At 47.6% G+C, this 14,891-nt stretch overlaps 3 protein-coding genes across 3 annotated transcripts in view; all 3 read left to right on the top strand.

Moving 5' to 3' along the window:
* Nucleotides 1-355: 355 nt before the first annotated feature.
* On the top strand, nt 356-2,640 carry TRIM13 (tripartite motif containing 13). The gene is made up of 2 exons (XM_081906435.1): nt 356-496; nt 1,333-2,640. Exon 2 carries the CDS (start codon nt 1,339-1,341, stop codon nt 2,563-2,565), a length of 1,227 nt encoding a protein of 408 aa, XP_081762561.1. The 5' UTR covers nt 356-496; nt 1,333-1,338; the 3' UTR covers nt 2,566-2,640.
* A 1,305-nt stretch (nt 2,641-3,945) lies between these two features.
* KCNRG (potassium channel regulator) lies at nt 3,946-7,393 on the top strand. The gene is made up of 2 exons (XM_081906567.1): nt 3,946-5,962; nt 6,676-7,393. The coding sequence occupies exons 1-2, from the start codon at nt 5,388-5,390 to the stop codon at nt 6,920-6,922; spliced, it is 822 nt and encodes a 273-aa protein (XP_081762693.1). The 5' UTR covers nt 3,946-5,387; the 3' UTR covers nt 6,923-7,393.
* Nucleotides 7,394-11,685: 4,292 nt separating this feature from the next.
* The window catches only part of LOC309366327 (uncharacterized protein), a gene marked incomplete at its 5' end in the record, with an annotated part of 34,993 nt that continues 31,787 nt past the window's right edge, over nt 11,686-14,891 (top strand). The window contains one exon of the mRNA XM_081904776.1: nt 11,686-12,075. Within this exon, the coding sequence (XP_081760902.1) occupies nt 11,686-12,075 (390 nt within the window). The remainder of the gene's footprint in view (nt 12,076-14,891) is intronic.

Here is a 14,891-nt window from a genome sequence, read left to right as displayed (position 1 = left end):
GTAGTCCCGGCGACATGGGGCAGCCCTTCCCCTCCACAAGGCTGGGCTGCGTCTCTCGACTGACTCCCGGGGGCCCCACGAAGCGACTCGCCCTTCGCCTCCCGCTCCCCGCCTCTGCCCCCGAACAGCCCCGTATTGCGCCAAATCCCCACAGCAGCCCGGTGTCCCTCAGGCGCCCCCCCCCGGGGGGCCGAGCGTCGCCTGTCGCGTGGCTAAGCGGCAGAGTTTCCTTCCAGGCCGCATTCCCTTCCAGGCATGTGAATTTCATACTGATCATGGCATAACTAATCCTAAGGGGTCGCCGTGGGGGTTTTGTGCCACAAGCCCCGGGGGCGGGGCGGGGACTCGGCTGCGTCTCTGAGGCGGCAGAGGGACGGAGCCCTTGTGCGCAGGCGCAGCAGCGCAGGCCCGGGCGGGCGGGCGAGGAGCCTAGAGACGGGCCTGCTCGCCTCCGGGGCGGCCGAGGCGGCTCTGCGGCCTCCCGAGCGACGGGCTGGTGAGCGGGACGGAGAAGCGGCGGGGCGGCGGAGGGAGACGGGGCGTGAAGAGGCGGCGCGGCCTTCGGCTCCCTCGCCCTTTGCGCCAGGGCCCGTCTGGTCCTTCGGGGGGGGGGGCGAGGTTACTTTTATTCCTTGAATGTGCGGGTGTCTTTATGTGGCCCAGAGGACGAAGAGAAGAAATCCCCCAGAGAAATGCCTTAAAAACACCCCCGCCCGCTTCGGAAAGGCTACAGGTTATATGGGAAGGTTTTCGCCTAGCGCCGAAAGTGAATCGCCGAAGTGTAAAGCTGGAAGGGAGGATCCTCGCGGTCATCCAGTGTTTCCCAACCTTGTGCCTCCAGCTGTTTTTGAACTACAACTCCCATCACCCCTGACTAGCAAGACCAGTGGCAAGGGATGATGGGAATTGTAGTCCAAAAACAGCTGGAGGCACAAGGTTGGGAAACAGTCCAACCCACTGCAGTGCGGGAATCTTTTGCCCAATGGGGGGCTCGAATCAACAGCATATAATGGGGGGGGGGGTGGACTGCCGTGGTGCCCGTTGCCCCGGGCGCGCAGCCTGGGGGCATGAAGCAGGCACCTCCCCACCCCTGTTGTGCCCTGCCTAGCTCTGAGAAAGGAAGGTGAAAAGCAAATGTAGAATTTTGATAGTTGGGTATTTTTAGCAGGTGTAGAATTTGTGATCCACATCTCTTGTGAAATAAAGTATTTAAATATTCACTGCTTTGGCTAAAGGACTTAATACACCCGTAGGATGGCAGACAAGATGCCTGAGTTTCTTAGATTGTGATCATTATGCAGTATAATTATCTGAATTCTCATTTCATTACAGACCGCAATGGAGCTCCTTGAAGAAGATCTTACATGCCCCATTTGTTGTAGCTTGTTTGAGGATCCCCGAGCCCTACCCTGCTCACATAACTTCTGTAAGAAATGTTTGGAAGGGATTTTGGAGGGAAATGCTCGGAATGTAATTTGGAGACAGTCTCTCTTCAAATGCCCAACATGTCGGAAGGAAACCACTGTGACAGGGGTTAACAACCTGCAAGTCAACTATTCCCTCAAAGGTATTGTAGAGAAATATAACAAGATTAAGGTAACCTCAAAGATGCCTGTGTGTAAAGTACACAGCGGTCAGCCTCTCAACATTTTCTGCCAAACAGACACACAGTTGATATGTGGTATCTGTGCAACTCGAGGAGATCATATAAAGCATGTGTTTTGTTCTATTGAAGATGCTTATTTTCAGGAAAAACTTGCTTTTGAGACATTGTTCCAGGGTTTTGAAACATGGCGTTGTGGGGATGCACTTTCTCGGCTAGACACCCTGGAAGCCAGCAAGCGCAAAGCCCTCCAGATGCTGACAAAGGACTATGACAGAGTAAAAGATTTTTTTGAGAAATTGCAGTATACACTGGAACAAAAAAAGAATGAGATACTTTCAGATTTTGAGACAATGAAGCTTGCAGTCATGCAGGCATATGATCCAGAAATTAATAAACTGAACACTATTATACGAGAACAACGAACCGCTTTTAATATTGCCGAAGCCTTTAAAGAGGTGTCTGAACCCATTGTGTTTTTGCAACAGATGCAGGAATTCCGAGAGAAAATCAAGGTGATCAAGGAAACCAAATTGCCTTGTCTTACTGTCAACATCAATTCCACAATGAAAGGTTTTGATACAAGCCAGTGGGAACAATTTAAGCTTGCAGATGTGGACAAACTTTCGTTACCTCAGGAAAAAAGTACTTTTAACTGGGCATTTTCTTCATTGTCCTTACATAAGTTAATTGTGATTGTTTTGCTTTCCTTCCTTATACTTGCTGCCACACAGATGTTTTTTATGGACTTTCTATCTAACAGTCTCCAGCACTGGAAAATACTTATATCTGCATTTGGCACAGGTTATCTGGCAGACACAGCAGAGATGGCAGATCATGCTATCATCTACTGGGAGAAGATGACTGGTGGTGCTGCCATTCTGAGTGAAAAATGTGTAAATTACACCCTTGTGATGTTGGATAATATTGCCCAATTTATGTGCAAATACAAAATTTTGTAACTTCTACCCTTGTATAATAAGAAAAGTATGTTCAAACTAATTACTTTGGAAGCTTCTTAAAAAGTGATTAAGCAATCATTGATGTCATTTTTCTCAGGTCCAACTACTGATACTTGGAAATACTTTGCACATTGAATTTGAAAGGAGATACCTACTTAGGTAAAAAGTGCCAATTTATCTTGTTTTTTCCAAGGTGAAAGGCATCAGTTGTGTGTACAGTATGAATCAATAGGCATTGCAGATTATGTAAAAAAAATCATGAAATACGGTATGTGCATTGCTGTTGAGTTTCAACGTTAAGAAGGACACATGGGGAGAAAATGTGTAAGTAATAGGTTGTGAGGTCAAGTATATAAGTAATAACCACTGATGTACCAAACTTCAGAAGTACAGCACATTGCAAAACAATTCCTGATGTGGATGTACATGTGAAAGAACAAATACATACTATTAACTTCTAAAAAACTGTTTCTAGTTAGATGCTGATCCTAAATATACCCTGTCTTGAATGTAAGTCTCACTGGCTTTAAAGGTAGCTGTGTTGATCCAAAAGGGTGGAATTCAACTTCACACTTTTCCAGTTCATTCCGTGCAAATACTCCAGCTTGCCAGGCAGAGCAGTAACCCCTTCCCCTGCATGTGCTGTTCTGGGGGTTCTCTCATGCTGCCAAGCCAATTTCAGGGAGTACCAGGGGCAGAAGAGGGGGTAAGCCCTGTTGTGGAAGTCCTTATCCAGGGATTCTGCTTAGGGTCTGTTTAGGTGAATCCCACCCAAACTATATAATCTAAATTCATATTAGGGAAATAAATTAGGCCAACCAAATTGTTACAAAGTGGTGTGCAATCTTTTGAATTCCTGAGAAAACTTCAGGATGGATGTTAAAAGGAGGAAGAAAAAAGGCTGCTGGTGCTGATCAGGCCATCTTAGCCTGCTGTCCAAACACTGTTTCAGAGGTTTCGATGGAGGGAACGTCTTCCTCTGCCCTGTTCAAAACAGCTCTGTCATATAAGGTAAAGGTAAAGGTACCCCTGCCCGTACGGGCCAGTCTTGACAGACTCTGGGGTTGTGCGCCCATCTCACTTAAGAGGCCAGGGGCCAGCGCTGTCCGGAGACACTTCCGGGTCACGTGGCCAGCATGACATCGCTGCTCTGGCGAGCCAGAGCCGCACACGGAAACGCCGTTTACCTTCCCGCTGGTAAGCGGTCCCTATTTATCTACTTGCACCCGGGGGTGCTTTCGAACTGCTAGGTTGGCAGGCGCTGGGACCGAGCAGCGGGAGCGCACCCCGCCGCAGGGATTCGAACCGCCGACCTTTCGATCGGCAAGTCCTAGGCGCTGAGGCTTTAACCCACAGCGCCACCTGCGTCCCCTTTCTGTCATATAAAGTACTATATAAATTTCAAAACAGCTCTGTCCTATAAGGTACAGAAATCCTTAGTTGAAAAGTACAGTAAAAATACCACTGATGGGAAGCTCCAAAATGGGGCATTCTGGGAGACACTGAGCCAGCTTGGGATCCAGTTGTTTCTGAGTCGGACTCATTACTGTCAATTGGGTGTTGGGCCGATTGCCAGCATAGCAGGGGTCTGGAGGTCCTGGGCTGTCCAGACCCACCCACCCTCTGCCTCACTGATGGGGTCCAAAGGAAAGTAGAGCACTGTTTGGCATCAGCCTGACTGCAGGAGTTGTGGAGGCATACAAGAAGCCATCTTGGGAGTCTTCTCCACATTTCATAAGGTTTACTGCTTAGCTTATTCTCCCAAAGATATCCTACAAGGCAGCAGATGGTTAGGATCAGAGAGTTGTCCTGCTAGATGAGTACATGGGCTCCCTTCCCAGACTGATGAGCCCCACCTGCCCCTCACTTGCCTCTACAGCACGTGCAGAAACCACCTTGACTGTTGGACCCACTATTATTCCTGTCTGCTTAATGCACTGGAGCCCATCTTCACATGCAAGGGAAGTCCCTAATCCACAAAGGATGTTGAGACCAATTGGCTACCCCCACCTGGATTAGCTGGCAAGTTGAAGGAGTTTCCTGAGTTGTGGCCACTGTCCCATGCTGACAGTTACGAGCTGCGAGTAAGCTGAGTGCAGGGTGGGGCCCAGAGGTGGACAAACTGCCCTCAAATGAACACGATATGTCCCCCACCAGAGGTACTACTCCTCCCCTAACCCCACACGTACCCAGGGTTTGGCATATTAGTTTCCTTTAGGGTGACCCGAGAGTTCTTTGAGAACTCAAATACCAAATTGCTGCTTATCTTAACAAAAAATTTGAACTTCATCCTAAGATCAGCCTCTGTCCCCAAAGTGAAATATCCACCATGTCTACTTAGAAGTAAGTCTTTACTCCCAGGTAAAGGGTTAGGATTGTAGCCCAATATAGGAATTTACAAATCTGTTTGCTTTCAGGACAGGCCTATGTAGCTCCTTGATCACAAAACTGAGCTATAGTAGCATTTGTGAATATCTGCCTCACAGATAGGCAGCTCATTTGGGTAGATTGTTGTTGTGGGTGAAGGAAGTAGGTCATGATCTGTCCTAAACTGGATGCTATTCTGGCCAGTCAGGATCTCACTGGTTGACTTTCAACATGTTTTTTTTTAAATGATGTTTTATTTCAGTTGCAGTATTTTGGTTCCCAAGCAACCAACCCAGCCTTGTAAACAAAACTATACACTTCAGCGTTGTTGCTGGGGAATCCTGTTTGCTCAGCCTTTTTCTCCCATAACACAGGACAGGATTTGCTCTTTGCCTCTACGTATGTAGTTTGGAGAGACTGCCAGAAGACACTGTTTTCCTGTGGAGAAGAGAAAAATGAACAATCAAGATGTGAGCATTTTGAATGTGGGAGGAGTAAAATTCACAACATGGCGTTCTACGCTACAGCAATTCCCTGAATCTAGATTGGCAAGGATGTTGGGTGGCAATGACTTAGAGTGTAGGTTGGTGAATGGCCAGTTCTTTATAGACCGTGATGGAGTTCTGTTCAGCTATATCCTGGACTTCCTAAGAACACGACAGCTTTCTCTGCCCAGTGACTTCTCAGACTACCAGAGGCTGCAGAGAGAGGCTGATTTCTATGAAATTTACTCTCTGGCTGACCTTCTGAGTCCAGAAAGTTTGTTGAAACCAAAACTAGAGATCTTGGAAATACGATTCTTGCTCCAAGAAATGCAAGCTTTTTTCCGGGTATTTGGCTCTTGTAGCATCACCATTGGTGAACTGGCTGGAAGAATCACTGTATTTTCAGAAAAGCTTGTTGGAACAACTTGGAAAAGCCATAATGACCCTTCACAGAAGTCGTTGATTCCCCTTTCTTTGGAGAGGCCTTCCCATCATGATGTCATTTTCCAGTGTGGCACTGACTACAGTGATCAGTTTATAGCAAGGTATTTTTCTTAATTTCAAAGCTAACACAATACAAATAGCATATGTACTCTCATGCAACTCTGACAACTTTTTGTACCTTTTTCAGATGTTCTCTTTTAAACCCTGCTTCATACAAATAGGTTCTTCCTGCTCCAACTCTAATTCTACTACATTCATCATATACCTTATACCTCAGCTGTCTGCTTTAATCAATTTCTAGTTTATATTTAAAAGGTAAAGGTACCCCTGCCCGTACGGGCCAGTCTTGACAGACTCTGGGGTTGTGCGCCCATCTCACTTAAGAGGCCAGGGGCCAGCGCTGTCCGAAGACACTTCCGGGTCACGTGGCCAGCGTGACATCGCTGCTCTGGCGAGCCAGAGCCGCACACGGAAACACCGTTTACCTTCCCGCTGGTAAGCGGTCCCTATTTATCTACTTGCACCCGGAGGTGCTTTCGAACTGCTAGGTTGGCAGGCGCTGGGACCGAGCAGCGGGAGCGCACCCCGCCGCAGGGATTCGAACCGCCGACCTTTCGATCGGCAAGTCCTAGGCGCTGAGGCTTTAACCCACAGCGCCACCTGCGTCCCTAGTTTATATTTAGGCGTGTGCAATAACTAAGGCAAGACTGCTACTGATGATTTTTAGTGCACTGGTAGCAGGCAAAATACCAAGTGTAGGTGTATACTATCTGGTACATGCTGGCACTAACATTTTTTTCATGGTTTTTTCCAGATATGTTTCTATAAAACCTGATCAGAGGAAATTGATTAATGGAACTAATGTGCTGGGCCTGCTGGTTGACTTATTACTCAAAGAAGGATTTCGTTTAATAAGCACTAGGACTGTCTCGGCTGAAGAAAAAATTGAATGTTATAGTTTTGAAAGAAAAAGGCAGCCAGACACCTTTTCCATTAGTATGTGCCAAACACAACAAGGCACCACTATATCACAGCCAACCCAAGTGCACAAACGGAAATGAATAATGAAGATCTTTTAAGCCGAGTGTGAAATTAACAAGGCTAAGAATTATTACAATAGCAGCACACATATTTTTGCTGTCAATATACCCTATTTGTTGGATTTCTAATACTGGATATTTGAATGGTAAATATGGAACTTTGTCTAAATTACTTCATTAACTTAAAACCAGATACCCAATTTTATCACATCCAATGAAAAAACTTTTCTATCTACTATATTTATTTGCTTTTACCACATGCTACTGGACCTATTGCAAGGTAAATCCAGAGAAGTATACTTATCCTCACAGAGAACAAGGGCATCATGGTCTGAATGGTTCATCCGAAATAAGTGCACCAAGACATTTCATTTGCAATTTCCATATTTAGCAATCATCTTGTATCACAGCATTGCAGTAATCAGGATTATACTCCACGTAGATTTTCTGGTTAGGAAAGGAACTGAAATCTGTAATCTTTGATCTCTGGATGGAAATTTGTTTTTTGTGAAAGATTGTCATTGATAACAAACATACATATAACGCCTCTGTTTTCAGTTCATAGAGTCCTGTCCACACGTCAATTACATTTGGTGTGAGATGTTGCTGTCATGGACATTGTCAGATTGGGGGGAGAAAGATGTGGGGTTGCCAGTGGCAAAACGTGACTGGAACAATGGGAGTATCAAGCCCTCTTGGGGAGGCCAGGGCATGGTTGTTTGCAGTGAGTTTTGTTCATGGCTTGGGTGGCTGGGGGTTGTTGGGTCAAGTTAGCCATATTGATTTGTATGCTGTTGGGGCAGGAGGGGGGAGGCGATGTTGTTGTCTCCTTGGGCTGTATATGTAATAAAAGGGAGCCACTCCAGGGTGGAAGGCATCCTCTCTTGTTTGTCCTCATGCTAATTTCAATTTGTTGGTTAGCTTTTCTAGTAAGGCTGTTTCCCATACGGTTTGGTACCCTGAGGGTCCCTCCAGTGTCAATTTGCTGTTCTGTCAGCTTCCGCATGTGGAATGCAGAGGTGCCATCTTCTTTGCCTCAGGCAGAAACATGTCTTGGGCCGGCCATGCACGGAACATGGGAGGAGAAAGCCTTGACTTGAGAATGGAGGAGAGAAGAGAACACACCCAGCTTTCGATGAGGGCAATAAACATTCCAGTGTAACTGCTGGTTTTTATCAAGAGTTTTCCTGAGTAACTCTATCTGACAGCCAATTAATGGGTGTTTGCAGCTAAAGCACAGACTATAAAATGCCCTTTGCCCCCAAAGCAGGATGTTGTGAAATGTAACTTCTCTGACAAAGCATCAATAACAGGCAAAGCTTCAGCTGCTGAAAATTTTCTTCCCATTACTGCTTAAAGGAAAAGGAACTCTTTGCTGATCTGTACCAGGTAACAAGAGATTTGATATATGACATAAAGCAAATACTTTAAAATGTATTAGGCCATTCGTCTTTATATTTTGACACAATGCTCACTTACTGTAAATGCAGGATTTCTCCAGCATTTTTCTGGCTATAAGCTAGCTACACTGATAGAGGAGTCAGAGTCCGTTAGAAGCATTGACCTATTAACTATGGATGATCACTGCAAGCGAACCACTCTGTGATTGTCACATGAATGCACAAACTATTCCTTAACACCTCTTGTTAGTTACCAGGTACAAGTTTAAGGCCATACTCTCTCTGAAGTACTTAGCTTACACTGGGGCCCTACAGCAGTGCTTTTTCCTTAGAAAAAATAGGTGCCCGTACTCACCATGAAGTCGTTACAGCGAGTGCCACACTTTTTAACAGCAACAAACAATGTGCCGGTACTGCGTACCCTTGAGTGCCCCCTGAAAAAAGCACTGCCCTACAAGGGTGACCATCGTGAAACTGACTGTAGCACAAAACTGCTGAGCTCTGGAATTGGAGTTGTTTTCTAATCTGCCCTTGAAGCTGAGATTTGGCGCAAGATGAATGGAAGCTACTTGCCCTGAACCTAATCAGTTTAGGAATATACTGTATTGTAAGTTCCAATGGCATTATCTGCTGAGGGTTGGGGCTAGGTGAAATAATGTTTTCCCATCTAGCCCCAAGTAGTCGTACCTTGGTTCTTGAACATAATCCATTCCAGAAGTCCATTCGACTTCTGAAAACGTTTGAAAACCAAGGCACAATTTTCAATTGGCTGCAGGAGCTTCTTGCACTCAAGCGGAAGCAGCGTCAGACGTTTGGCTTCCAAAGAACATTTGAAAACTGGAACACTTACTTCCGGGTTTTTGGCGTTCAGGAGCCAAAACGTACAAGTACCAAGGTGTTCAAGAACCAAAGTACCAATTGTAAGAGTATGGGGTCCAGAGCACATTTTCCTCTCCCTCCCTGCTGTGGATGGTGTTTTAAAGACTCTTAGCTTTGGAAGTCAATACTTCAACACTGCATACCTCCTGGAGTTTAGTGAGCGTGTTCAATCCTCATGATGTTTGGTTTGATTAATAAACAAGTATCTTTCTGTATATTTGGGGAGTCCCCCAAGAATGCAGAAATCCCTACTTTGGCTGATTCCACAGAATTTCTTAGTGTTGCGAAGGCATCATTCTTTCATTTTAAGCTATCGGGAGAATTTAAATGATATGTGTTTAACAATGTACTAGTACACCAAACTTTCTCTCCATTTATGTTCAGTGAATGGATGTGCTGGTGAAGGGTAAAACTGGGGTTGTGTGTGTGTGATTTGAGGGTATATCTGAAGAAAAGGGGGTACAGGAAGAGTTAGCCCACTCACATCACCATTGCTTGCCATTATAAGCATGGTTTGGAAGAGAATAGCAAACCAGCTGAAGTGTCTACTTACTCATGAGGAAGAGGAAATCTGCAAGCTCAAGGCTGCTCTACTCATAATGGTAAATGTTTGCTGTTAGGTCTAAATGCCACCTATATTGTTTGCACTTACTTTGTACTTTAGCATCAGCAGCTAAATACCAGATGTAACCCCAAAGTGTTACCCCATCCTTTTCCTGCAGTACGGAAGTAATACTGACCTATGCCAGGTTGGTGGAAGAATTACTGAGGTAATGCATGTGAAGTGTTCTGAACTTGCAAAAATGTCCTACAACATACCAAGTATTACAATTACTTGCATATATAATACATTGAAAAGACAAAACTGTCATTTGCATATGTGGTATAAACCGCTGTTAATTAGTTGGGCCGCAAAGTAAAAACATTCATGTACAAAGATTTACCATTGAAAACGTGTACCCTCCAACATTCCTCAGATAAAAATAGGGACATTTCTCACTCCTCCCAACTGATCCTCCTTCACACCCATTTGTTGCCTTCCCCCCCCCCCACAGCAAGTGCCACCAACCCAACACCAGCAGGACACAGCACATACATCCTCCACTGCCTGAGAAAACCCCTTAATCCCGATTTTAATTTAGTATTTGGTAGATTTGGCGCTGTGGGTTAAAGCCTCAGCGCCTAGGACTTGCCGATCGAAAGGTCGGCGGTTCGAATCCCCGCGGCGGGGTGCGCTCCCGCTGCTCGGTCCCAGCGCCTGCCAACCTAGCAGTTCGAAAGCACCTCCGGGTGCAAGTAGATAAATAGGGACCGCTTACCAGCGGGAAGGTAAACGGCGTTTCCGTGTGCGGCTCTGGCTCGCCAGAGCAGCGATGTCACGCTGGCCACGTGACCCGGAAGTGTCTCCGGACAGCGCTGGCCCCTGGCCTCTTAAGTGAGATGGGCGCACAACCCCAGAGTCTGGCAAGACTGGCCCCTACGGGCAGGGGTACCTTTACCTTTATCTTAGATTTACAAAAAGAAAAACATACACTGATAAATTATAGAAAGGGGCAAGGTTAGACACATTTCTGTATGAAAAAGCAAGACTCCTTGTGCTCTGTTCCCCCATTCTTCCCACTCTGGGCGGCCCTGCCCTCTGCCTGCACCAGTGCCGGGCCGGTGCCTCCTGAAAGGCTGGGCATGCGAAGCAGCCGCCTCTCGTCTTCCTCACCCGCTCTGCAGCAGCTGCCCAAGGGAGGAGGCTGGCAGGGAGGGCCATGGAGAAGCAATGGGATGCTCCCTCGCAGCCGCCAGTCGCAGTCACCACTCACAACAAGCACCGGCTCATTTTCCTCCCTGCAATCCGCAGCAGCAGCAGCACGGAGCGGGGTGCGGGTGGGGGATAGGGACATTCCCGAGATCAGATCAGAAGCTGGCGTCGCTCTCGTAATTCTGGGACTGTCCCTGGAAAATCGGATCACTTGCAGAGTATGGAAAATGCAACCTTGCTTCAGCAGCACATGTAATAGCTCCAACAGACAGGAGAGGCATGTTAAGCTGGAAAGTGCCACACTAATCAGCAAATGCTCCCCTCGGTCACTTTATCTGCGCTCTCGCTCTCTCAGGTGAATTGGTTATAGCATGGAATGTGTGTGCAGCTAGACCGCACATGTCCTCTGTGCGTCTCCACACTTATGGAAATTCTGGGTTCCCCAGATAATTTATAACTAGTTATCAAGTGGCTAGTCCCCACATCCTTGCTGCCAGGGAGGGGCTGGCTCTCTGCACATGCTCAGGCGCACCATCCCCGGCTGAGATGATAATTACATGCAAGTGGATTGAAGGACCAGCCCGCCCCCTCGTCTCCCCGAAGCCAATCGCTGCAACTCTTCAGCGGGTGAATGGCGGAGGCCAGCGATTGGCTCCTCGGGAAGCGCGCTCCCTTTTGATTGGAGCTCCTTTCTCGCCCCGAATCGCCATGGCTACGAGCGGGGCTTCGGGCGCCTTGGCCGCCTGGCGCGGATGAATACAGCAAGGCGACTTGCCGTCTTCTTCCTGGGGCTGGTGGGACTCGCGTGTGTTTCCAACCGAAGCCCCGTTCGCAGCCCGGTAAGAGGCAACCACTCCTCGGGAGCAGCGGAACTCCGTAGGGCGTTCCGGGCAGGAGGAGCCGAGGGACTCTTTTCCCCCGGCGGAGGGGCGCCCCTCCGCCGGCGCGCTGCGTCCCTCCTCGCCCCTCCGCCGGCCAGCGGCGAGGACGCTTCAGACCCCGGCGGGCTGCGCTGGGCGAGGCCGCGCCCGACCCCGGCGGGCATGGAGGCCCCGGAGGGCAGCGGGGCCGCCGGAGGGCAGCGGGGGCCAATGACATCCACGCCCAAAGAGCACCATCCTCCTCCGGGCCTCCCCGACCGAGTGAGTGGCCACGGCCAGAGGGACCCCGCGGCCTCGCCTCCCGAAGGCCGCCGCCCCTGCGGACCAGCCCTTCTCCGCCTCGGGACGCGCTTCCCCACAGGGCGCCGGGCCTCAGAGCGGTGGAGTTGGAAAGGGACCCTGGGAGGCGTCTGGGCCGATCCCCTGCAAGGCAGGAAGAGGCGGCCGCCCCGTTAGCAGCGCCGGCGCTCTAAGCCGTGCATGATGGGCGCTGTAGTCCAACCCCGTCTGGGATTCTGCCGCCTTGGTAACGGGTGCAATTCTTTGAGGGCTCTTCTGGGCGGCAGCAGATCAAGATGTCAAGCGGAGCAAAAAAGCTGCCGGCTGACTTTCTGGCTTACATGTAGCAGATCTCACCGTTAACTCCCAATTAATAGCTGAAGAAGTGTGCATGCACACGAAAGCTTATACCAAGAACAAACTTAGTCTCTCAAGTGCTACTGTACATTTTATATATATATATATTTCCCAATTAATATGTAGATTTACTCCTTTTACTGCCCCCAATTAAATATAGTGGATGCACCTCACAGTATGCCAATTAAATGAAAGTCTACAATTTACCACAAGTCTTGTGTGATTTAGAGTCTTAGGTAGGAGTTGATCAAGCAATAAAAGTTTTAGTTACAAAAAGAAGTAGTTTGTGAAACAAAGTTGGGTCGTGAGATGTGTTCTTTCAGGTAGAAGTCAACATCACTTAAACTAAATATAAGGATATTGCAGGCTTAAACACACAGTTTTTCTTAAACTTTGGATGCTAAAAATCAGTTGTTACACTTCAGGTAGATGTTCAAGGTTCTTGAATAGGTGGTAAAATGCTTAACTCAGTTTCTGCTACTTCCCTCTCGTTTCTTTACTTAGCTGTTATAGGTATTACAGTTAAATACTTTTGACACAGCTGCTGCCGCTGCTTCTTTGGCAATCTTGTCTTCCATGAACACGGTTTTAACAGTGAGTCCGTAAGTGACTGTGGAGGCCAATTCTGGATCCACACGTCCTTCCACAGTGGGGACATTGGTTTCCGGACGGGAGTTGGTCACGGTGAGGATGTGCCAAGCGTGCCTTCCTCTTAGCACGTTTCTCCCTTGCGTCCTGAGTTCGAGTGTCTTCAAAGTCTAGGACACCTTTGGTCAAGGCTGTTCTCCAACTGGAGTGCTAACTGGCCAGTGTTTCCCAATTGAATACCCTGGTTCATAAGCGAGGGGCGCTTTCCCTCAGTTCCCCTCTCTTAGCCGTCCCACTACTGAGCTATTTTCAAATAGTACAACAGACCCAGGGGGTCCCCTCCCCCTTGTTCCTGGCTTAGGGGTCTTCTTTGCCAAGAAGAGAGCAATGCTCCCTGCGCTCCTTCCGGGGCTAGAAAGGGCTTTGTTTAGCCTCCCGTTTGCTAGTAAATCGGAACGAGGCATCTCTGACAAGTGGGTCATCAAGATGACAAGTCTGGAAAGCTCTGGCCTAGAAGATCTCTCCCCTCCCGCCTGGAAGGAGACCCCGCTTTCGTCTGTCTTCCCCCATCTTCTTCTCCCTCTCCTGGCTCAGACTCAGCCCTCCAGTTAGTTCCTGTCAGAAGACTTTCCCCAGACCCTCCACCCGCTCTTCCTAGCCAGACTGCGAGGCTCCTTCCTCTGGCTAGAGAGAGTCTCCTCCGAGCGGATGTGCCGCTCAGTCAAATCCTCTCCTCATCCCTTTCTCCCATCCCAACCAAGCCCTGTCCAACTTCTTCCTCAGAAACAGCGCCTGTTATTTTCCCTCTGAAAGTGCTGCTCCGCCCCTCCCCTCTGGCAGCCAATCCGAGAGAGGCTTCAGCCCTCTGCTGGAATTTCTGAGCCTGGCGCTGCTGTCTGTCACACGCAACAGCTGCAGCCACAGCCAGAACCATCCCTTCAGTTTTCAAAATGCAAACTAGATTTACCGTAGGTCATTTGAGCACTAGGATTCTTTAGCACTGCTGAGGCATTGCTCATCCATAACCAGCTGGAAGTAGAATTACAGTTATGCTTCCACACAAAATCTATAATAGAATCCATAAAACACCACTGGCAAGATAACATAAGCCCCATTTATGTTTAAACCAATCCTGATTTAAAATAAATGGCAATATATAAGGCACTACACATTGCACATTTCATCTGAAGTTCTGTAGTTGGTTTCCTGGGCAAGTTGCTGGCCTCCAAAAACGAGTAAACAGTGCTACTAAAAGCATGTCTAAGCAAGTATCTGAAGTTCCTAAAAGGTACAGCATCACCTGATGTTTCATGGGGGGGTGTACTTGCCTTCTGTCGCTTGCAGATTTTAACCACATGAAGCATCTTTGGGATAAGACCTTCCTTTGTCTCTACAAGGCAAGGCAAGTTGAGGAAACCACTGCCATAAAAGTTTAAACTCGGGGCTAAGAGTCCCAGAACCATAAAACTACATAGCTTGGGCAAAATATTTACATGTGTGCTTAAAACCACAGAGGGCAAACAACGAGCTACAATCTTAAACCTGGGGGGGGGGGGAATCTCATAATTGCACAGATAATCTAAACTGACTGCATTTACACCCATCCATTCATCGTTTTATTCCTTAGCCGCCTTTCAGTAGTTAAAACCGTATGAAAAAACACATAATTACAAGCACAAAAATGTAATGTAATAAAGAATAAAACATCAGAAGCTGCAAAATCATAATTCTTGTTATAAATACCCTCTTAGTGATAACATGAATATGCAAAGAGTCCCCCCCACACCCCCATGAAGTAGACAGCAGATTTTCTCCAAGTGGTGCATGTATCCTGCAGCTTAAGTATGTTAGTT

Source organism: Podarcis melisellensis (assembly GCF_964234715.1).
Source record: "Podarcis melisellensis genome assembly, chromosome: 3".
NCBI lineage: Eukaryota > Metazoa > Chordata > Lepidosauria > Squamata > Lacertidae > Podarcis > Podarcis melisellensis.
The sequence above is the reverse complement of the archived record's forward strand: the minus strand, read 5'-3'. Positions and strand labels throughout refer to the sequence as shown.